The following is a 23,768-nucleotide window of genomic DNA, read 5'->3' on the forward strand; positions in this document are numbered from 1 at the left end:
TAGCCTGCAAGTAATTTGGAAATTTTTTCACTTTCTAAAGTTCCATAAAGTGAGCCTTTATGTAAAGTACAGTGTTTTGGTCTTAATTTTTGTAAGGCAGGCTTTTGTTTTTAATTCTTCTTCACTTGGCTTTCCCTATATGAGATGAAATAATGAAATAGTGAGACTTAATAAACAATGCATGAAAATTAGTCTTAATAGCTTCTTAAGTACTAGGTTTACAGAAAGCAAGACCTATCACATTTAGTCAGTCTTGTAGATGTCTCTAAACAAAATATATTTGGTTTTATCCAGGAAATGAAAATTCAGATGCCTTCAAGAAATTGGCACATTACACATGTGAAAAGGTTTGAGTTACAAGTAACAGAGAATGCTGGATTCTGAATTCATGGAAGATGTCTGCCAAACCTAAGATACTTAATTTTATGCCTGGTCCATACAGAAAGGCAGCAGAGTCAAGCAGGTGGACACTTGCACCCCAGACCTAGCTTGCCTGGGTTCAGTTCCAGGTCTACCACGACATAGCCTGTTGCTGTGTGATGTTAGATGAGGTAGCTTACCTCACTAGGTCTGTTTCCTCACTTATGAAAAGCAGGTACCTCAGAAACTACTGCGAGGATTAAATGAGAGAATGCAGTGAACTGGTCAGATGCTGCTGTTGCTGTTGTGAAGAGGCCCGTGATGGTGGTGTGGTGGGCGACGTACCGCCGCCCTGCTACATCCCTGAATCCAGGATCTTTTGTACCAAGCTCCATTCTCTCCTGAAGCACAGAGATTTAAGAAGTACCTGGGGTAGGAAGGCAAGAATAACAGGACATTTACAAGCAATTGCTCAGTGGCGGGTACCATGTTAGATGCCATCACCTATGAATTCAAGCTTTACAATGTCAGCTAGACTCGGAACTTTCCAGCTGCCTGTCTCCACTTCCTCAGTCAGCGGCCTTGTCTATTGCCCACACAGCTGTTTCATAATCTCACCCACTTCCCGAAGACCCATAGTCTACCTACTCAGAGACACATCTGCTATATTTTCAGCAGATGGTTAAAACACATAGTGAGGATGGCCTGAAAGCAGAGAAGCCAGGTTCAGAACTCAGCTGGGTCACTTAGAAACTGTGCCCCTTGGCCAAGTCCCCAGACCCCTCTGAACCTCTTTTTTCCTGAAAAGATAATGATGGTGCCTACCTCACGGGGTTGTAAGGATTAAGCGCAATAAAGCATATAGACCCCAATAATTCTTAGCTAATGATATAATCTCACTTTCTACTGTGCAGAGAGAACAGAAGCCATCAGACAATAACCCCTTCCGCTTCCTGCTTCCCCTCCCACATGTCCATCTGTCCTTCTCTACCTTCACCCTCGACCCTTACCTCCTATGGAGAAGTCTCTCCAAGCCCAAGGCTAGTCACTCCATGAGTCTCTGGATCACCTTCCCTTCTGTCTTCTTCGCGAGCTTAGTCTGTTTTCAGTTCTCTCCTCTGAACTGCGCACCTTCCTTTTATGTTAATTTACCTCAGCCTATAAGATCGAATCCAGCAAACCTTTCCTTAGCACCTACTTTGTGCAAGGTGCTTGTATGGTGTTGTGCATAAAGATGAGTTAAATGTACCACGATCTCGGCCCTCAGGAAATTTGGGTCTGCTGGCACATGTGTTCAAGGTCTAGTTAAGAGCCCCAGGCCAGCAGGACCCCTCCTCTCTTTCCCATCGGTGTATTCCCCTTCTCCCCTTGTGTCTGAGTCCATCAGAGCTCTCCAGAGAAACAGAGCTCCCTGGGACATCTGATAAGTCATGAACTGTCCCCATAGGCCTGTGACACTCCCACCTCCTGTGAATTTTGCTGACCACCCCTCTATGTCCTGTGCTGGCATTTCGGTCAATCTGCAATTCAAAAGCTGTTACTACTCCCAAAGGTTTAGCCCTCAGCCCTCTCCTCTAACTTTATACAAAGTTATTAAACACCTTTATACAAAGGTATTTTAGCCTTTGGGGAGGTGGATCGTGACCCTTTGTAAGTCTGGTGGGAACAATGCATCTTCTCCCAAGCTGATCAGAAACACCCCATATTTTGCACATAATTTCAGGGTATTCACAGGCCCTCTGAAGCTTCCCTCCACTCTCTCACCACTTCACTGACTTGGAAAATCCTGCTCAGCCTTGAGACCCAGCTGAGGGTATGCCACATTCTCTGGGGACCCTCCTTAACCACTCCCTCCCGGGTGGAGGGTAGGTGCCCATCCCGGAAGCCTGCTTCAGCACCAGCCACAGTGATGTGACAGTCTGCACCCCTGTCTGCTCTCCTGATAGGCTGAGAAATGAGCTCCTGAGCTCCTCGCGTTTCATCAGTATGCATAGCAGTGTGCCTTGCACTTAGAAGGCATCCAGTAAATATTTAATGAAGAGCAAAAGTATGGGTCTGTTTTCAAAGCAACCCTGTTCAATGCATATTGAAATTCTTACTTTACAGATATAGGAACTGAGGCTCAGAGTGAGGTGTCCAAAGTAAGGAAAGGACACAGCTGAGTTGTAAATCTGGTCTGCTGGCCTCCTCATCCATTCTCATCCCACCACGCCAGGCTGTCCAGAACCCCTGTAGCCCATTAACAGCTTGTCTTCTGCTCTGCCCAGCTCTCTCTGCTAGAGTCAAGGATACTTCTGTTGAGATCTATAAAAGAGAACTGGCCCAGAGAGACAGCAGAGGTGTCCACAGCAAAATCTGGATCCTACTTATTCTTGTTCCCTGACCTCCATCCATACCACTTGGGTTTGGGATGTTGTTGTTTAGTCTCAAAGCTGTGTCCAACTCTTTGCGACCCCAGGAACTATAGCCTGCCACGCTCCTCCATCCCTGGGGTTTTTCAGGCAAGAATACTGGAGTGGGTTGCCATTTCCTCCTCCAGGGGATCTTCCTGACCCAGGGATCAAACATACATCTTCTGCATCTCCTGCATTAGCACTAAGCATTCTTTACCACTAAGCCACCTGGGAAGCCCTGGGTTTGGGGTGAGGTCCTCATAAATCCAAGTGTTAGGATAAGAAAGCATTCCTCATGGTTCCTCAGCCTCTCACAGCTGAAAAGCCAGAACCAAGGGAGAGGCCTCAAAAGCATCAAGTCAGATTTCCACCCAAAGAGACTAGGTACCGAGCAGATAGTAAATAGAACCAAGGACTCAGGAACAGAGCAAAGGCCAGGCCTCTATCCGTTCATGACTCACTCATTTGTTAGTTCACTCTGCCATTTTTTTTTTTCACTTTGGAATTACTTATCAAGGTCTTCCTGTATGTCCCTGGTGGCTCAGCAGTAAAGAATCCACCTGCCAATGCGGGAGACGCAGGTTCGATCCCTGAGTCTGGAAGATCTCCTGGAGAATGAAATGGCAACCCGCTCCAATATTCTTGCCTGGGAAATCCCATGGACTTCTTGCAATATTCTTACGTGGGAAATCCCATGTAGTTGGAGCCTGGCCAACTACAGTCCATGGGTTCACGAAAGAGCTGGACACAACTTAGCAACTGAACAACAACTTCCTATATGTCAGGCACCGGTCCAGACACAGAAGATACAGCAAGGAGGGGGACAGAGTCCCTGCCCCAGAGAGCTTCTATTCAGGTGGAGAAAGACTAGCAATGAATAAAGAAGTGCGCTCAGAGTGGGCGATTGCTGTATAGAAAAGCAAGCAGGGCAAGAAGGTTTGGCGGTGCTGGGTGGCCGTTTATCTGGTTGTAATGGCAGGCCTCACTGCTATGGTGGCAGTTGAGGGGAGACCTGAGGATATGAGGGCAGAGGCCAAGGACTGTTTCAGCCAAGAGGAAGCTAGTCCAAAGGCTCTGGGGCAGGACCTTGTTTAGTACATTCAAGAAAAGTCGAAGAGACCAGTACCGCTGGTGGAGTGAACTCCACTCCTGAGAGGAGGAGGTAAGCCTGAGCTCTGTAAGCACCAAGCGTTCTCCCCCTTCCCTGCCCAGGGCTGAACCAGTTACACAATGAAACAGAGTCATGTGTGGACACCAGAATACCACCCTCATTCCTGATAAAGTCTCAGTTGGAGCCGTAGCTTAAAGTGAGAGCCAAACGGAACTTGCTCAATAAACCCCAGGAGGGGTGGATTCTCACAGTCAGAGCAGCACTGCCCTGGGTTGGGCGTGACTCCGTTGTAGGGGGAGGGAAGGCAGGGGAGAACCTGCCTCTGCTGGAGGCTTGCGGGGAGCCTCGCTGCCTGCAGGCTGCCCATCTCAAGAGGAGGAAGACAGGGCTGAGCCTTCGTCCTTCCCAAACTGCACAGAGGGGCCACTTCTGGTTACCCCAGGCAGGATAGAGAAAAGAGCACAGGGAAAGGCTAGGAAGTCCACGAGCTGAACTCCCTTCACACGGAAGGAGTAGGGGAGGGACTGTGCCCTCCGAAGAACTCCGATGCCCGCTGGTCTGTCGGGGTGACCAGTCCCTCCGCACAGACGTGGTTTGTACTGACTCTGGCTCCATCAAGACTTAGGCTAGTCTGACTCTTCGGAAGGGTAGTCGCCAGGGTATCTGGCAAAGAATGGAGATGAGTAGCTGAAGGGATCGGGGAGAGGAACTGAGGCAGGACCAGCTGCCTGGGCGAAGGAGAAGGATGATTCGCCCTAATGCCCTATGGTCCTCGAACAACTTCTCTCAAGCGGTCCATGCTGTGGACACACCTTCAAGGAAAACGGACTGTCCCCATGCTGACATCATGAAAACTGAGTTGTGTAGCAAAAGAAACTAAAGTCAGACCTAGGGCTGTGCTTTGCTGCTGGGCATGAGAGAGGTCAGGTGAGGACAGGGCAGACTGGGGTTGGGGAACAGCAGGAGGGCTGACCTCTCGTCTGTTTTGATTGCAGCAATTACCTGTGGACACCCAGGCAACCCAATCAACGGCCTCACCCAGGGCAACCAGTTCAACCTCAACGACGTGGTCAAGTTTGTTTGCAACCCGGGCTATGTGGCTGAGGGGGCTGCTCGATCCCAGTGCCTGGCCAGTGGGCAGTGGAGTGACGTGCTGCCCACCTGTCGAAGTGAGCCACCCTTCCTCCCCCCGATCCCCCTACCCCCAGTCCCACTGCCACCTGTGTCTGTGACCCACGAGCAGAAGTCAGGGGACTCTTTCCTGGTGCTACATTGACTCAAATAGGGAAGACTTGGGGCAGAGAAGGGTCACAGATGGAGCATTTCTCTCCCCAAAGATAGAGCCATGTCAAAATTCTTCACTGGCTATAGAAAGAAAGCGAAGGAAGTTTCATCTTTCAAAACAGAAATGGAAAGCAGTCTTTTGTTTATATTTCATAGAACCGATAATTCATCATTATCATATAGAGCCCCATTCTTAATGAAAGAAAAAAAGGAAGGGTTGAAATGAGACATAAAAAGCAGAATCTAGGGGTTGGGATGAAGAGGAGGAGAAGAGAAGAAACTAAAGACTCAAGAGGCAGACCCAACATGGAGGATATTCCAGTCCCACCCAGACTTTAGGAAATAGCTCCTGAAGCTTTTACAGGCTTCTCGCAGCAATGAAGGGCTTCCCAGGGGTCTCAGTGGTAAAGAATCTGCCTGCCAATGCAGGAGATGCGGGAAATGAGCATTCTGTCTTTGGGTCTGGAAGATTCCCTGGAGGAGGAAATGGCAACCCACTCCAGCATTCTTGTCTGGAGAATTCCATGGACAGAGGAGCCCAGTGGGCTGCAGTCCAGATTGGACACAACTTAGCAACAAAGCACACGTGCACACACCCAGCGACGAGGGGCCTTGGGGCCGTCTGCCTCTGCCCACAAGTGGCCTGGTAAGCTCGCTGAGATTTGAGTGGAGGGTCATTCTGGCTGAACAGGAGCAACCCCTGCCCTGGTGTGGAGGTTGATCAAGTCTTCACAGCTGTAAGGGGTGAGGGCTTAGACTCCCTAGGTTGATGGCTCCTCCTCCAGTGTTGAGGGTGCATGGCGGTTGGCTGTGCAATGTGTCACAATTTATTTGTAGTTGATATTAAAGGACCACATTTTTCAAATGATGCTTTAGAATCAATCAAGATACATTCACAGCTAACCTTAAAATAACATTCCGCTCAACACTTCAAGGTGCCATTGTGAATGAGAGGAGAATCCAGGGAGTGCAGGGGAAATTGCCATGACCTTGTGTTGTGCCCCGCTTCCATCACCTCTCCAGGGAGGAAGGCGTTGAGACTGATGCTTTGGGCTATGGTTATCCCATGATCCCCTCTCCTCAAGAACTGTGCTCTCTCTCCCAGACATGTTCTGTCCTGTAACTTCAGCTCCCCAAACCCCAGCCCCTTCCCAGGGGGCTGTGCTCAAGAGCCGGTCTTGGAAAACAGAAGACTGGGGTAAAATCTTAGAAATCGTGGCCCTTGGTCCTGCTCCCCACCCCAACCCCAGCTCATTCTCCTGATGGAATGTCCTGCCTAAAACACAAATCTGATCAAGTCACTCCCTGTTTGAAACACCTCCTAAGACTTCTCACTGCCCTTAGGATAATAATAGTCTCCTTGGCTGGTTTACGGGCCCATGGGACCTGGCCCAGCTTTTGATCCAGTTCAGTTCAGTTCAGTTCAGTCGCCCAGTCGTGTCTGCCTCTGATCCAGCCTCATTCTTCTCCACTTGCGTGGCCCCCAGCCTCACCTCTGCCTTGGGTCCCAGCCACACCGAGCCTCTTTTGTTTCCTCACAGGTGCCCTGTGCCTGTAAGCCCCTCAGGGCACCAGACACAGCTTCCTCAAATGCATTCTTCTCTGTCCCCTCCCACCATTTCTTTGTCCGGGTGACTGCTACCCAGTCTTCAAGAGCCAGCCTAAAGGTTGCTCCTTCTGGGGAGACTTTCCTGCCCTGCCCCATGCACTGGGCTAGAGGCTCTGCTTTGTGCTTCCAGAACGTTCTCTGCTGCCCCATCAGAGCGCTTACCAAACAGTATCATTGCTGGTTTGTCCCATTCTCTCTAGACCAGCAGTTCTTAACTGGGTGTGGTTTTCCTGCTCCCCTATTCCAGCGGGGGACAGATGTCAAAAGACATCTTTGGTTGTCACAATTGGAGAGTTCCTATTAGCATCTAGTGGGCAGAGGCCAGAGACACTGTTAAACATCCTACAATGCGCAGGACTGCCCCCACCATAAATAATTATCAGCCCAAAATATCCACAGTGCCAAGGCAGAGAAACCCCACTCCAGACTGTAAATTCTGTCATGTCCTTACTGCCCAGCACGAGGCTTGACACTCAGTATATCACAGTAAATAGCATGAATGAATGAACGCAGCTTACCTGTTTTGTGACTCCAACCTCTCTTAGCCTCAGAGAGGGTCATCAGAAGTTAAAAATAGCTCACACTTTAAAAGCTTATCAAAGTTTCCAAGTACTGACCCTGCCTGCCTCATACAACTCATAGGAGGTTCAGGTTAACAATAGATATGAAAGTGTTTCAAAAGTCCAAGTTCACATCATGGGTTATGAACAGTATTGTCATGACTCTCAAACCTCACTCTGATTTTGATAAGCTGCTTTGGAACCATTTCAGCATTTAAAAGTCAAATTGATCCCCGAGAATTGATCTCCCCCTGAAATACTCATAAAAGTGATTAAAATAGTTTCTAGAGAAGCCCATCCCCTTTCCACAGCTGCACCGTGGGAGACACACTATGCTGGGGATGGGTTCACAGAAGGGGTGCATTCCTGCCCTCAAGGGATTCATATCGATAGAAGTTTGACACACCATCAAGCAATAGAGGTTTATGCCAGGACCACCAAGGAGGGAGAGGTTAACCAGTCTGGGAGGAGGTGGGGAGGCTTCTGCAGGGTAGTGATGTCTAGCTGGACACAGAAGGATGAATCCCTTACCCAGGTGGCCAAGTTGAGGGGAATACAGCAGCCTCAGGACCAGCTCAGCTTCCCAGGCGGGGTCTGCTTTGTGTAGCCTCTCTTGGTCTGGAAATTTTGCTCTACTGGGAATACATTCCTGTTTGGACTTCTGAATTCCCATTTAAAAGCATTAAAAAAAAAAAATCCTCACGTCTAGGTCTCTGCATCTAATCATCCTATTCCATTGCAGTCATCAACTGTACGGATCCTGGGCACCAAGAAAACAGCGTTCGTCAGATCCACGCCAGCGGCCCACACAGGTTCAGCTACGGCACGACTGTGTCTTACCAGTGCACCCACGGATTCTACCTCCTGGGCACCCCAGTGCTCAGCTGCCAGGGAGATGGCACATGGGATCGCCCCCGCCCGCAGTGTCTCTGTAAGTAGACGTCATTTACTCACAGTGATCACCCGAGCACACTGACAGGATGATCCATGTCAAAGGACAGCCCTCCTGTGTGTGTGTGGTCACGGAGATGGTCACTCAAACTGCTCTCTGGATGTCAGAGCCCATCTTGGGCTCCTTTTGGTTAGGTGTGTGTGTGTGTGTGTGTGTGTGTGTGTGTGTGTGTGTGTGCTCAGTCGTGTCCAACTCTTCCCTTCCCTGGTGGCTCAGACAGTGAAGAATCTGCCTGCAATGCAGGAGACCTGGGTTTGATCCCTGAGTCTGGAAGATCCCCTGGAGAAGAGAATGGCAAGCCACTCCAGTATTCTTGCCTGGAGAATCCCATGGACAGAGAAGCCTGGTGGGCTACAGTCCACGGGGTTGGACACGACTGAGCATCTAACACGTTGGGTTCGATGGCCCACCGGTTCTCACTGTCTCTCCTGGCCACAGGCTTACTCCCTTTCCTCTCTAATGCCATCACCGACCCCTTCAGTCTCCAAGGCTCCCTTCCTTCAGGGGTCCTGGCTGCCTGGTGGAAACCTGTCTCCCGTTTTACTCCCTCCTTGATTTTCCAGAAAGACATCACGTGACCCCCTTTTTTAAAGGACTGAAGCAGAAATGCAACAGACCCTGGCGGCAGACAGACCTGGATTTGAACTCTGGCTCTGCCCCTAAACAAGCCGTGTGATCTGAGAGCCTCCGTTTCTTTGTCTATATCAATGACGCTAATGCCTTAGAGAATTAAGTGAGAACACCCATTAAAAGTGCCTAGTTAGTCGCTGCTCAATAAACAAGAACTGCTTTGGGAAAAAATACAGGGCCGACATGTGGGGGGAAAAAGGATGAGGGAGGCACTAAGAATCCTGACGTCGGGTTGCTAGCCTCACATCCTGAAGAAAAAAACAGTTCCTTAGGCCCCTGCTCCCGCATCTTGTTGCTAACCGTGAGCCCTGTGGGTTGCTCTGTCTCCTGTCTTCCTAATAGGAGAGGTGAAGATGCAGTCCAGAGGGGCTGATGGGCGTTGAGTTGGGCCATTCTGCAGTCCACCTATCTGTGGTGGCTCATGCATACTTTGGCCCCTCAGTCAGGATGACTCCATCTCCTTATGCCCCTGTGCCTCTAGGTATGACAGGAGGCTGGTTCACCTACTCACCTGCCCATACTTCCCTTGTCTGAGGACCCCACCCTGGCCATCCAGCCCCATTTATGACTGACGAATCATCTGGGCTTGGAAATGGACCACCACCTGTGTACAGCAGTGGCAGCTGAGATTCTTGTGTTTAGAGAATACAAATAAAAATAGCCTTTGGAAAAAAGCTTTCACTCTTTCACCATTGAGCATGATGTTAGCTGTGGGATTTTTGCAGCTTTCCTTTATCAGATTGAGGAAATTCCCTTCTACTCCTAATTTGTTGGACATTTTTCCCATGAAAGGGTGTTGGAATTTTTAAAATGATTTTTCTACATCTATTGAGATGATCATGTGGTGCTTTTTTCCCCCTCATTCTATTAGTATGGTGTATTACATTGATTGATTTTCATATGTTGAACAACGCTTGTGTTCTTAGAACAAATCACATTTGGTCACGGTAAAATTCATTTTAATGTGCTACTGGATTTGGTTTGCTAGTATTTTTGTTGAGGATTTTTGCAGCTGAATTCATAAGGAATATTGGTCTGTAGGTTTCTTTCCTGATGATATCTTTGGCTTTGATATCAGGGCAATGCTGACCTCATGGAATGAGTTGGCAATTGTCCCTTTTCTTCTATTTTTGGGAATAGTTTCAGAAAGACTGGTATTATTTCTTCTTCAAAATTTTCATAGACTTCATCAGTAAAATCATCTGGCCCTGGATTTTCTTTGTTAAAAGTTTTTTTTATTATTGACTGATTCTATTTATTTGATATAACTCTTTTCAGATATTCCATTTCTTCTTGAGTTGGTTTCTGTAGTTTGTGTGTTTCTAGAAATTTTTCCATTTTGTTTAGTGTATCTGATTTACTGGTATATAACCGTTCACGTTCATCATATTCTCCTATAATGCTTTTTGCTTTTGTAAATTCAGGTGGCAGTAACATCTCCACTTTCATTCCTGGTTTTAGAATTTGATTCTTCTCCCATCCCTGCATCTCTCTCTCTCTCTCCCTCTCTCTGTCCCTCTCTTTCTCTCTCTCTCTCTTACACGCACACACATCAGACTAGACACATTTGTCAATTTTCTTGACCTTATCAAAGGACCAACTTTTGATTTTGTTTATTTTCTCTATTGTTTCTCTATTTTGTTTATCCTTGCTTTAGCCTTTTTTACTTTCTTTTCTTCTATTTGCTTTGGGTATATTTTGCTCTCTTTTTCTAGTTTATTAGAGGGGAAGTTTAGGTTGTTGACTTGAGACTTTTCTTCCTTTTAATGTAGGCATTTACAATTATAAATTTCCCTCCAAGCACTGTTTCACTGTATCTCTTAAGTTGTGGTATGCTATTTTTTATTTTTTTTCACCTCAAAGTATTTTCTAATCACTCCCCTGATTTATTCTTTGACTTACTGATTATTTAGGAGAGAATTCCATATATCCATGAATTTTTCACATTTCCTTCTTTTGTTGATTTCTTGTTTCATTTGCATTTTGCTTACAGAACGCACTTGATATGATTTCAGTCTTTTAAAGTTTATGGAGGTTTATTTTATGGATTAACATATGGTCTACCCTAAATAGGTGAGGCTTCCCTCATAGCTCAGCTGGTAAAGAATCCGCCTGTAATGCAGGAGACCTGAGTTCGATCCCTGGGTTGGGAAGATATCCTGGAGAAGGGAAAGGCTACCCATTCCAGTATTCTGGCCTGGAGAATACAGTCCATGGGATCTCAAAGAGTCAGACATGACTGAGTGACTTTCACTTTCACTGTATTCTAGATAACGTTTCATGTGCACTTGAGAAGAGTGTTTATTCTTCTCTTGTTGGGCAGAGTGCCCTACAGATGATTGTTAGGTCTAGTCGGTTTCTATTGTTCATTGTATTCCCTTGTTGATCTGTCCATATCCTGGTTGTTCCAACCATGATTTAAAGTGAGGTGTTGGGGAACTCCTGCTGTTATTGCTGACTTGTCTGCTTCTCCTTTTAGTTCTGTTAGTTTCTGCTGCATATATTTTGGGGCTATGTTATTAGATGCATATATGTTTATAATTGTGTATCTTCTTGATAGAATGTCTTTTTATACTATGGAATGTTCTTCTTGTGCCTAGTCACAGTTTTTGTCTTCAAGGCAAAATATGTTAGATATTAGGATAACTCCAGCTATGTTTTGGTTATTATATCCATGATATATCTTTTTGCAACTTTTTTATTCTCAGTCTGTTTGTGTCATTGTCTCTGAAGTGTGTCATTTGTAGACAGAATATACTTGAATCATGTTTTTTATCCACTTTGCTAATATGCCTTTGACGTGTTTAATCGATATTTAATGTGATGATTGATAAGGTAGGTTTTATATATTCCATTTTGCTATTTGTTTTCTATGTATCTTATGTCTTTTTTGTTGGACCTCTCTTCTTCTCTTGCTGCCTTCTTTTGCATTAAATAGATGTTTTTTAGTGTGCCATTTTAAATGTTTGTTGTTTCTTTCACTGTGTATGTTTTTAAAATTATTTTCTTAATAGTTACTCTGGAAATTACAATTAACATCTTAACTTATAGCAGCATAGTTTGGATTAATACCAACTGAATTTCAATTGTATACAAAAACATTGTCCTTATATAGCTCCATTACCTCGATATCCTTTCTGTTCTTATTGTTATACAAATTACATCTTTATACATTGTATGCTTATCAACAAAGGTTTCTAATTATTGCTTTATGCAGTTTCTCAAGCAGGAAGAAAATAGAGTTACAGATAAAAAGTATGCTTATGCTATATCATGTATTTACTTATGTGGTTACCTTTTCCAGTGTTCTTTATTTCTTCGCATGGCTTCAAGTTCTTTCATTTCAAGCCTAAAAGACTTCCTTTAGAATTTCTTTATCATTTAAAATTTCTTTCTAGGTTTGCTGCTGACACAGTCTCTCAGTTTATGTTTTTCTGGAAATATTTTAAATTCCCTTTCACGTTTGAATGATAGCTTTGCTAGATATAGATTTCGTGGTTGAAAGTCTTTGCTTTCATCACTGTAAATAGGTCAGATTATTGGTGTATGGGGGGTGGGGTGCTGAAGCTCCAATACTTTGGCCATCTGATGTGAAGAACTGACTCATTTGAAAAGACCCTGATGCTGAGAAAGATTGAAGGTGGGAGGAGAAGGGGACAAGAGAGGATCAGGTGGTTGGATGGCATCACCGACTCAATGGACATGAGTTTGGGTAAACTGTAGGAGTTGGTGATGGACAGGAAGTCCTGGTGTGCTGCAGTCCATGGGGTCTCAAAGAGCCAGACACGATTGAGCGACTGAACTGAGCTGAACTGATGAATTTTAAATCTACCATCTTATTTTATGTTTTCTGTTTGTTCTAACTATTAGTTTATTTTTACTTCTTTATTTTATTTTTAAAACCCACAATGTGTTGTTGTTGTTCTCTGCAGCTATTGTTCACTTAGATTTACTCACATATTTGTCACTTTCTTTGCTCGTCATTCCCCTTCTCATCTCTTCACCTTCCATGAGATTATTTTCCTGCAGTTTGAAGACCATCTTTTAGAATCTTATTTAGTGAAGATCTGCTGTTAGCAAACATTCTCAGTTTTTGTGATACATTTATTTGTCTCTCATTTTTTAAGATATTTTTGATATGTTTAGAAATTCAAGTTGGCAGTTATTTTTTTTAGCCCACTAAAGAAATCTAATTATCTTTTGACCTCTTTTGTTGCTGTTGAAAAACCAGCTGTCAGTCATTCACTCCTTTGTAAAGTCTTTCTCTCTCTTTGGTGTTTTGAATTTTTCCTAGTGATTAAATAATAAGTTTGCTGGGTCAAAGGTCTAGGCTGACACATCTTCTTTTGGCACTATTGTTGACTTTCATTTTTCGTGATAAGTCTTCTGAAGTCTAAATTATTTTAGGTAGTCCATTTTTTTCTCCCTCACTGACTTCAAGCGTCTCTCTTTTGCTGGCATTCTGAATTTTCCTGTATTATGTTTAAATATTTTGTTTACCCTTCTTAAGATTCATTAGACTTCCTGCATTGTTCTGCTATCTGGGAAAATTCTTAGCTACTGTTTCAGTAGACATTGTCTCCCCCTTCATTCTCCTCCTTTACTCTTTCTGAACCCCAGCATTAGATCTTCTTGTGCTTTTCTCTTTGTCTTTGAAATTCTCATTCATATTTTCCATCTCTGATAAATTACTCAAGGTCTGTTTTTTACCATACAGTGATTATCTTTTTAGCTAGGTCTAAGCTGAGGTTTAACTGAGTTCCTGTTTCCAATTATTTATTTTGCATTTGAGAAACAAATGCATTATTTGTTTTTTCACATTTGCTTACTTATCTCCATAGGGTATTGTTCCTGTATTAACTTGTTCCTTTTTCATATTTAACATATTAAATGTACTTACTATTTATTCTATATCTGATACTTCCAATATCATTTTCTTTTCAAGTCTAATTCTGCTATTGTCCTCACTCTTGGTGATTTGTTTCTCATTGTTTTATTATGTTTACATGGTGATCTTTCCTCTTAATCTGTGGGAATCAGGAACCAGGGTCTCAGTCTGACAGAAGCCAAAGTCTAAAAACAAGCTAGGCATTATCTCTCAAAAGAAAAATGGCTAATGCCCAGCAGTTGCTGATATATATTTATTTATTTATTTATTTATTTATTTATATATTTATTACAGAAAGCCAATGGTCACTTCTTTTTCTTGTTGGGATTTAAAAGGTGCTAAACTGGTGCTAATGGTAAAGAACCTGCCTGTCGATGCAGGAAATGCAAGAGACGTGGGTTTAATCCCTGGGTTGGGAAGATCCCCTGGAGGAGGGCATGACAACCCACTCCAGTATTTTTGTCTGGAGAATCCCATGGACAGAGGAGCCTGGCAATCTACAGCCCATGGGGTCACAAAGAATCAGAATGACTGAGGCAGCTTAGCCTGCATAAATAACAAGCAAACTCTACTTATACTAATTAGTAAGCCCGCCACATTATATTGTTATTAAGGACATGGAAACCAAGGGACAGACTGTTCTTTTTGGAGCAGGTGCAGGTTTTTCCAAGGAAGGCCCCATTCAAAGACAACCATGTTTATCATTTAGTCTAAATATGAATTTCAGCAAGATTCCAGTAAAGGGATATACTAGCATCAGAACCTAGTTAGGCTATTCACTTGTTGATGAGAGGAAATCTAGACGTTTTCCCTGTGATTTGGTGCTGTTCAGTCGCTCAGTCATGTCTGACTCTTTGTGACCCCATGGACTATAGCATGCCAGGCTTCCCTGTCCTTCACCATCTCCTGGAGCTTGCTGATTTTGTAAGACTATTTCAGAAACATGGGCCCTGAGGAACTTCCACCGACTGTAGGGCTCTAGATCCCAGGTGACTCTCAGTAAAACCATTTTCACTGATGTCTCATGGTCATCATAACATTTTTAGTGGACTAATTGCACTTCTACTCCTGCTCTGCTGCTGCTAAGTCGCTTCAGTCGTGTCCGACTCTGTGTGACCCCATCAACGGTAGCCCACCAGGCCTGGGATTCTCCAGGCAAGATCACTGGAGCGGGTTGCCATTTCCTTCTCCAATGCATGAAAGTGAAAAGTGAAAGTGAAGACGCTCAGTCGTGTCCAACTCTTAGCGACCCCATGGACTACAACCTACCAGGCTCCTCTGTCCATGGGATTTTCCAGGCAAGAGTACTGGAGTGGGTTGCCATTGCCTTCTCTTAGAAGATCCAATTACCTGTGAATAGGGTTGTGGCAAACTATGGAGGACTATACATATCCGCTAGTCAACCTGTTCATTCCAGGTGACAGCAAACTGCTTTAATTGGTGTGGATATGCAGGTACCAAGGGAAATGCATGATCTGGGCCTATGCTATATGCTGTTTCCCTGATAAAATGCTTTAGAAAAAGTGGAAGCTCTGGAGGTGGCTGACCAATCATACAAATTTCATTCTTAGGATTTAAGAACCAGTGTGGGGGATCCTTTTCATTTTCCATAGTCCACACCCAAGCATGAATTGCTGATTTGTACTATTGCTTTTTGCTTAATTACAATTTTGTATTTTCTTAATCCCTTGTTATTCTGTGTAATGCAGGGAAATCTGCTATTATTAGGAGTAACAAATATCTACCTTGCCTATTTTTATATACACATTTAAGCTTAATACATAGTAAGCAGCTAAAGAGCCACTGCAGAAACTGGAATGATCCAAAGAGACCCCATTTGGACATGGCATGAATATCAAAAACATTAATTTTTTATATTGACAAACTGAGAAATGCAGCAATATCTATTCACCTTGTCTTTGTTCTTCACCTCTTAGGTTTTTATGCAAACATATATTAAATGAAAGTCATTTCTCTTTATTGTTATATCATATGTCCTTTTCTTTTTTTTTTCTTATCCACAGCCGCCAAATTGTACTGGCATTAATTTTTCTTTTCTCCAAGCATTATTACTGTTCACTTCTTCCTGCTTTAAACAAACAAATCGTGGGAAAGGAATAAAACAATAGAGTATACTCTAGTTGCTAATTTTACAGACATTCAACTAGCCTAGATCAAGCCAGTAACAAAAGAAAAAATAATTTTAGGCACTGTATATGGTTTTTCAGAGATTACTCAATATTACGATAATTTGACACTATCCTCAAATTCCCCAAAGAAACATTTTAAAACCAAACAAGAACATCATAAAAAGCAATCAGTTGCTATTACAAAAATCATTATGGATAGCCAATATAAATGTGTACGTATGTACACCAATAGACCTGAACAGAAATGTTCTTATCAGCATTATCCATAAGAGTACGAAACTAGAAATAACCCAAACATCCATCAATAGGAAATAGCTGGTAAAATGTGATATATATCTCCATAGTGCTTTGAGGGTCAACCTTGAAGATGACCCCAATGACCCCCACCTCCGGGTATTTATACCTTTATGTAGAGTATTCCTAACTTGTACCAGGGTTAGTCTGTGTGAGGTGGTGTGATTTACAAAGCTAGGTTATAAAATAAATGCCATCTCCACCAGGCTTTCCTGGATCTGCCGCTCTGGGGGAAGCCAGTCAGGCCTTCGGATTAATGCAGCCACAGTTGTCTCTCTGGCTACAGCCTCATGGGGGATTCTGAGTCAGGACCACCTGCTAAGCCACTCTCAAATTCCTGACCCATATCATCAAAATAAATGTTTATTGTCATCTAAGCTTTGGGGCAATTTGTTATATAGCAATACATAACTAACACAAATGGTACTATATAGCAGAAGTCAGTAAATTTTGGCTCCTGGGACAAATCTAGCCTATGTCCTATTTTTGTATCCCCTTGAGCTTAGGAGGGTTTTAAAATATTTTTTAAAATATTGTACCAAAAAAACAGACAAACAATCAAAAGAATATGCAACAGAGACCTAAAATGATTACTGTCTGGACCCTTAAAGGGTCCAAAGAAAATGTTTGCCAATTCCTGATACATAGCAATGATAATGAACTGTTGCTACAGAAGAGCACAGACAAATATCACAGACAGAATGTTGAGTGAAAAGAGCCAGTACAGCAGAATCTACACTAAAAGATTTCATTTAAATAAGATTCAAGAACAGGCAAACTAATTAATGGCGTACAAAGTGAAGGGAGTAGTTTAATGTGAGGAGGGAAGAAAAGAGGCAGGGATAGGGGCAGGACGAGAGGGGGCTTCTGAGGCACTGGCGGGGGCTTCTCTTAATCTTGGCAGTAGCTACATGAGTGTATTCACTTTGTGACGCTTCATTAAGCTCTCTACTTACAGGTATTGTGTTTTTGTATTTCCATTTAAAAAAGAATTTATTTAGAATGTCATTAGAGAGTTAAAATTGGGCAATTTCTAAAATCCAAACACTTCTAATAAAGTCAGAGAATCATTTAAATTATAATCAGGGACTCCATTCCTTCCACAAGGAGAGAATTCACTGGTAGTCTCCAAACAGCACTGCAAAAGGGAGTCAATTATAGTGCTCAAGAGTGTGGCCTCTGGAATCAACCTGCCAGGTTTTAAGAACTAATTCTACCGCTGATTAGGTTTAGGACCTTCAGCAAGTTACTTTGCCTTACTAGGCCTCATTTGTGTTATCAGGAAAGTGGAGATTTAAAAAAAAATGGTACCTACTTCATAAGGTTGTCTTAAGAAACGGATAGTATAAACCTCGAAGCTCACTGAATCAGTTATCTATTGCTATGTAATAAGCCATCTCAAAGCTTATAATAGCATTTGTTTTTGTTGTCTCACAATTCTAAAGGTCAAGAATTTAGGCGAGGCTTAGCAATCTCATTAGTCTGGGTTCTCCAGAGAAAAAGAACCAGTAACCAAAAGGATATATATATATATACATACATACATGTATTTTATAGATAGATGTGTAATAAGATCTGTATCTATCATAGATATAGTTATATAAGATTTATATCTATATTTCTGTGTCTAAGGAAACCATGAGCCATCTACATATCTATTTCTAAATATATATATGTAATGTATATTTTAATCATATGAGCCAATTTCTTATAGACATAGATACAGATAGAAATATATAGATATATGATAAGGAATTGGCTTGTACAAATTTGAAGGCTGTGAAACCCCCTGATCTGCCCCGGGCAAGCTGTGGATCCAGGAGAGCAGAAGGCGTAGTTCCAGTCTGGCTTTGAAGGCTGAGAAGTAGGTAGAGCCAATGATGTCAATTCCCATCCAAGTGTGAGTCCAAAGGCAGGAGAATATTGACATCCCAGACTGAAGACAGAGGCAGAATTCTCTCTTTCTCCACCGTTTTGTTCTATTCAGGCATTCAAGAGACTGAACGAGGCCCACCCACATTGAGGAGGGCAATCTGCCTTATTCAGTCTACCGGTTCAATGTTAGTCTCATTCAGAAACCTCACAGATACACCCGGAATAATGCTGGACCAAGTATCTGGGCATCCTGTGGCCTACTCAAGCTGACACATACAGTGGACCATCCCTGCAGAGCTGGCTCACCTGTGCCCGCCGTGGTTCAGTTAGGACTGGAGGGTCCAAAATGGCCCCACCAACCTGACTCACTGGAAAAGACCCTGATGCTGGGAAAGACTGAGGGCAGGAGGAGAAGGGAGTGACAGAGGATCAGATGGTTGGACAGCATCACTGACTCAATGGACATGAGTTTGTTTGTGCAAACTCCAGGAGACAGTGAAGGACAGGGAAGGAAGCCTGGCGTGCTGTAGCCCATGGGGGTCCTGGCGTGCTGTAGCCCATGGGGTTGCAGAGAGTCAGACATAACTGAGCAGCTGAATGATAACAGCCTGTTAGAGGACTTGCTGCTGGCTCTTCTCCTCCAAGTGGCATCTCTCCAGCAGGCTGACTTGATCTTCTTTACTTGGAGGTTGAATTCCTAGAGAAAAAGAAGTTAAAAGATCTCTTAAGCCAGAGCTCAGAATTCCTAAAACCTCATGCCACTACATTCCATTGATGAGAGCAAGTCACAGGCCAGCCCAGATTCAAGGAGGAAGGAAATAAGAGACCCCACCTCTGGGAGGGGGAGGAGTGGCAGGCCTGGGCCAGGATATGGAGAGTTGGGGGGGGGCGTGTTCACAGGTGGTCAGCCCTTTGGCCACCACAGTACATATCCTTCCCCTTTACATACCAGACCCCAAGGTTTAGTCCGCCCAAATCACTACCATCTCTTCTTGAACTACTGCAACAGCCCCCTCTTTCTCACCCTGCCCTAGAATGTTCTCCACAGTTGCCAGGATGAGCTTGTTAAAATGTAAGTCAGATCATATCACTTCAGGAGGGTCCCATCCTGCTTGTAATAAAGCCCCATATCTATGCCATGATCTGGCTCCGAGCAACCTCTCCACCCGTATCACTTCTGTTCTTTCCTTGTTCATTCTGTTCCAGCAACCCTGGCTTTCCTGCTGTTTCTCATCCCCTGGGCTGATGTCCCTTCCCTCAGAACACTATTCCCCAGATCTCACATGGCTGGTCTTTTCACTCAGACCACTGCTCCAATATCACCTCCTCAGGGAGATCTTCCCTGACCACCCTACTCGTGAACAGGTCCCCCATCCCACCTCTGAGCATCCCTTTCCTGATGCAGCTTTATTTTCCTTCATAGAAACCCCTAGTATTTTCTTATTCCTGATCTCTCTTCCCCACAGGGCTTCCCTGGTAGCTCAGACAGTAAAGAATCTGCCTGCATTGCAGGAGACCCAGGTTTAATCCCTAGATCAGGAAGATCCCCTGGAAAACAGAATGGCTACCCACTCCAATATTTCTGCCTGGAGAATTCCATGGACAGAGGAGCCTGGTGGGCTGCAGTCTGTGGGGTCGCAAAGAGTCAGACACGACTGAGAAACTAACACTTTCTTTCACTTCCCCACTAGATATCAGCTCCACGAGCACTTGGACTTTGTTCTCGCAGACGCATAAAGCAGCGCCTCGCAAATAACAGGCACACAATACGTATGTGCTGAGTCAATGAAGGAGCCTGGGATCAGCCCATGGAAGAACAACAGGAAGGCAAACCCAGCCACACTGACAGCATTGTCCTGCCCTGGCCCGTCCACCTCAGTGCTACACTCTAACCTCATAACTAGTTTCCAGTCATAGTTTGCTGTCTCAGAAAAGGGAGCTCGCAACTAAAGAGGACAAGTTAGAGACAACTGTCGAGGGCAGTTGTCAGATGCAGTTGGAAAGGACTATAACTGGCCCTTATTCTGGATCCTGTGGCCAGTCCCAACAGCCCCAGGATGAGAGATCGCCCGTTTGCGCTTTTTTTAATTATTTTTTTTATTGGAGTGTAGTTGATTTACAATGTTGTGTTACTTTACGTGTACAGCAGAGTGAATCACCATGTATATGTACGTGTATCCATTCTGTTCTAGACTCCATTTCCATATAGGTCATTACAGAGCACCAAAGAGTTTCCTGTGCTATTCAGTAGTTAGTTATCTGTTTTATATATAGTAATGTGTGTATGTCACTACCAGTCTCCCCATTTATGCCCTCCCCCGATTTCCCCCTTGGTAACCATACATTTGTTTTCTACATCTGTGATGAAATTTCTGTTTTGTAAATAGGTTCATTGATATCATTTTTTAGATTCCACATAAAAGCAGTATGATATGCAATTTGTTTTTCTCGGTCTGACTATGTATACTGTAGATCCCACCTTTCTGCCAGAGACATCTTAGTATGCACAAGAGGCAAGAAAGAGAAGAAATGGGCATTATTGCATCCCTACCATGTGCTGAGTGGTTTCGTTCCCATTATCTCACTCCACTGTTAAAACAACAGACGTTGCTCTTCAGTTCACAGATATGGAAAACTGGTCAGTGAGGTGGGAAGTCAGTGTTTGCTGATACCGTGTGGGTGAACCAGCAGGAGGTTTGCTTCGGTAGACACCCCAGCTTCTTCCTGTCGTCTTGAAAAGCCTAGCATGTGTCCTGTGAGGATGATCCATCCCGGTGCAGAGTTGCTGAGATGTCTGCTCTTCCCCACAGTGGTGTCCTGTGGCCATCCGGGCTCCCCGCCCCATTCCCAGATGTCCGGGGACAGCTATACAGTGGGGGCAGTCGTGCGTTACAGCTGCACCGGCAAGCGGACCCTGGTGGGAAACGCCACCCGCATGTGTGGGCTGGACGGACACTGGACTGGCTCCCTCCCGCACTGCTCAGGTAAGGGGCTGGTGTGGGGGAGGGGTTTCAATGGAACACTTGGCTGGTGGGAGGGGGCAGCTCCGAGGTGGGAGTAAAACGGAGGGGTGGGAAGCAGAGCTTTTGGACCTTCATCCCATCCCTCCCAGGCAGAGAGCCCGGCTGAACTGAAATGAATTGAAATGAACTGAACCCATCCCTCCCAGTCAGAGAGCATGGCTCTCAGAGGTCCCAACGGGACTTCATCCCTTGATGGTCCAAGCTCAGCTTCATGCCCTTAGACTCTGGCCAAGCTGAGACAGCCAAGAGATTGCAGAACCAATGAAGATATGGTTTCTGAGGTCACCTATGGCCAGAATCCTCTCCAGACACTTATTACCATGAGGTCGCAGGAACAGTCCAAGCCTTCCTGCTGTTGGCTCAGATCCAAACCCACTCCGGTGCTCTCTCCTTCCCTGTGTGGGACTCCTGGACCCCAGCCTGCTTCCCTTTCTGTATCATCACTTCTTCTGTCTGTCCTGTATCCTTCCTGGCCCAGTGAATACAGTTCTCCTCTTCAGCTTTAACACACCAGTCCCCAGACTTTTCCTGTGAATGAATTTATTTCCTTGTTAATTTCTATGGGAATATGGAGAGAGGTAATCAGCACAGCAAATGTAGGGAACTGACAGAGCTCCCAAGTCCATATTTCCAGATACTCCCCTGTAATGTCATAAAAGAACAAAAATATTTGAAATTGAATTGTCCTACTAATGACAGAAGCCACCAAGGCAAAACAGTTAGCACCCCACAGCTTTCTCTTCTTTGGGGTGAGCTTGCCTGGCCTCAAGAAGGGATCCCACATAGGATGTCACCCGAAGAGGGCAACCGTTCATGTGGCTTGACACTTCTCAAGAAGCCCACTTTGGCACTGAAATTAACCCCTACCCCTTCCCATCACAGATGCCCTCGAGACATAAGGATCCTGTTGTTCAGTCACTAAGTCATGTCCGATTGTTTATGACACAATGGACTGCAGCATGCCAGGCTTCCCTGTCCTTCACTATCTCCTGGAATTTGCTTAAACTCATGTCCATTGAGTCAGTGATGCCATCCAACCATCTCATCCTCTGTCACCCCGTTCTCCTCCTGCCCTCAATCTTTCCCAGCATCAGAGTCTTTTCCAATGAGTCAGCTCTTTGCATTAGGTGGCCAAAGTATAGGAGCTTCAGCTTCAGCATCAGAGCTTCCAGTGAATTTCAGGGTTGACTGGTGACCTCCTTCTAATATAGAAGGCTTCTCCTTGAAGCGGGACCTCACCCATAAGACATGCATCTGCTCCTGCAGTTTGAGATTCCCAGATGAGCCTGTCTTCCAAAATTGAGGGAACTGCCAGCATGTTGTTGTTGTTCAGTCGCTCAGTAGTGTCCGACTCTTTGTGACCCCATGGACTGCAGCACGCCAGGCTTCCCTGTCCTTCACCATCTCCCAGAGCTTGCTCAAACTCATGTCCATTGACCATCCAACCATCTCGTCCTCTGTCATTCCCTTTTCCTCTTGCCCTCAATCTTTCCCAGCATCGGGGTCTTTTCTAATGAGTCAGCTCTTCACATCAGGTGGCCAAAGAATTAAAGCTTCAGCATCAGTCCTTCCAATGAATATTCAGGGTTGATTTCCTTTAGGGTTGACTGGTTTGATCTCCTTGCAGTCCAAGGGGCTCTCAAGAGTCTTCTCCAGCACCACAGTTCAAAAGCAGCAATTCTTCTGCTTTCGGCCTTCTTTATGGTCCAACTCTCACATCCATACATGACTACTGGAAAAACCATGGTTTTGACTATATGGACCTTTGTTGGCAAAATAATGTCTCTACTTTTTAATATGCTTTTCTTCCAAGGAGCAAGCATCTTTTAGTTTCATAGCTGCAGTCACCATCGGCAGTGATTTTGGATCCCAAGAAAGAAAGTCTGTCACTGTTTCCATTGTTTCTCCAGCTATTTGCCATGAAGTGATGGTACCAGAATACCCACCAGATATTAGTTAGGTCTCCTAAAAAAAGAGAAATTCCTGAAGCACTGAGAATTTGTTTCAAAGGATTGTGGGCTGCCCAGGACAATCCCAGACACATCACTCTGTTACAACCCAAGACTTTGGCCTCTCACCCTTATTAATCTCATTAATTGCCCAGTTCATGAACTGACAAGACTGTGTATGAGCCACTGGGACTCCCTTAGCCAGTTAGCCAGACCCCAAACTTCTGTGTGTTTGGACCTCTGTTGGAAGTGTCTTGGGAGGCTGGCATGGAAAGTCGAGGATCATGTATATTGAGGCCTCCTGAGTTATCCACAGAGCAAATTCCAGGAGGAAGAAATGCTCCAAAAAGGAAAGGCATGCATTTTGCATCCAGATACCATCCAAACATGCATTTGCCCCCGTCTCTTTGGTGTTTTACATAAAGCTCCTCCCTCTAGACACTTTTACAGGACACAAAGCTAATGGTGTTCTTAGGGTCTATATTATCTATTTAGGGATCTTTGTTCTCCATGGGAAAATGAAGTACGAGGTAGGGGAAGAAGAAACCAGAAAGCCTTCAGCATCTCCTACTTACTAGCATATGTAACTAACCACAGTTAAGTCTCCTGACCCAAAGCCCAGAATCCAAAGTCCTTTCTCCTAATTTGTAATTATCCTTCTCTGAAGTTATGTTTGCAAAGGCTGGGAAA

General features: G+C 44.5%; 1 protein-coding gene across 2 annotated transcripts in view; it reads left to right on the top strand.

Moving 5' to 3' along the window:
- The window catches only part of CSMD2 (CUB and Sushi multiple domains 2), a 678,038-nt gene that overhangs the window by 628,423 nt on the left and 25,847 nt on the right, over nt 1-23,768 (top strand). For both annotated transcript variants that reach the window (XM_068966215.1, XM_068966217.1), the window contains 3 exons: nt 4,860-5,033; nt 8,060-8,248; nt 20,917-21,090. In XM_068966215.1, the coding sequence (XP_068822316.1) occupies nt 4,860-5,033; nt 8,060-8,248; nt 20,917-21,090 (537 nt within the window). The remainder of the gene's footprint in view (nt 1-4,859; nt 5,034-8,059; nt 8,249-20,916; nt 21,091-23,768) is intronic.

This window comes from Capricornis sumatraensis, chromosome 2 (assembly GCF_032405125.1).
Source record: "Capricornis sumatraensis isolate serow.1 chromosome 2, serow.2, whole genome shotgun sequence".
Lineage (NCBI taxonomy): Eukaryota > Metazoa > Chordata > Mammalia > Artiodactyla > Bovidae > Capricornis > Capricornis sumatraensis.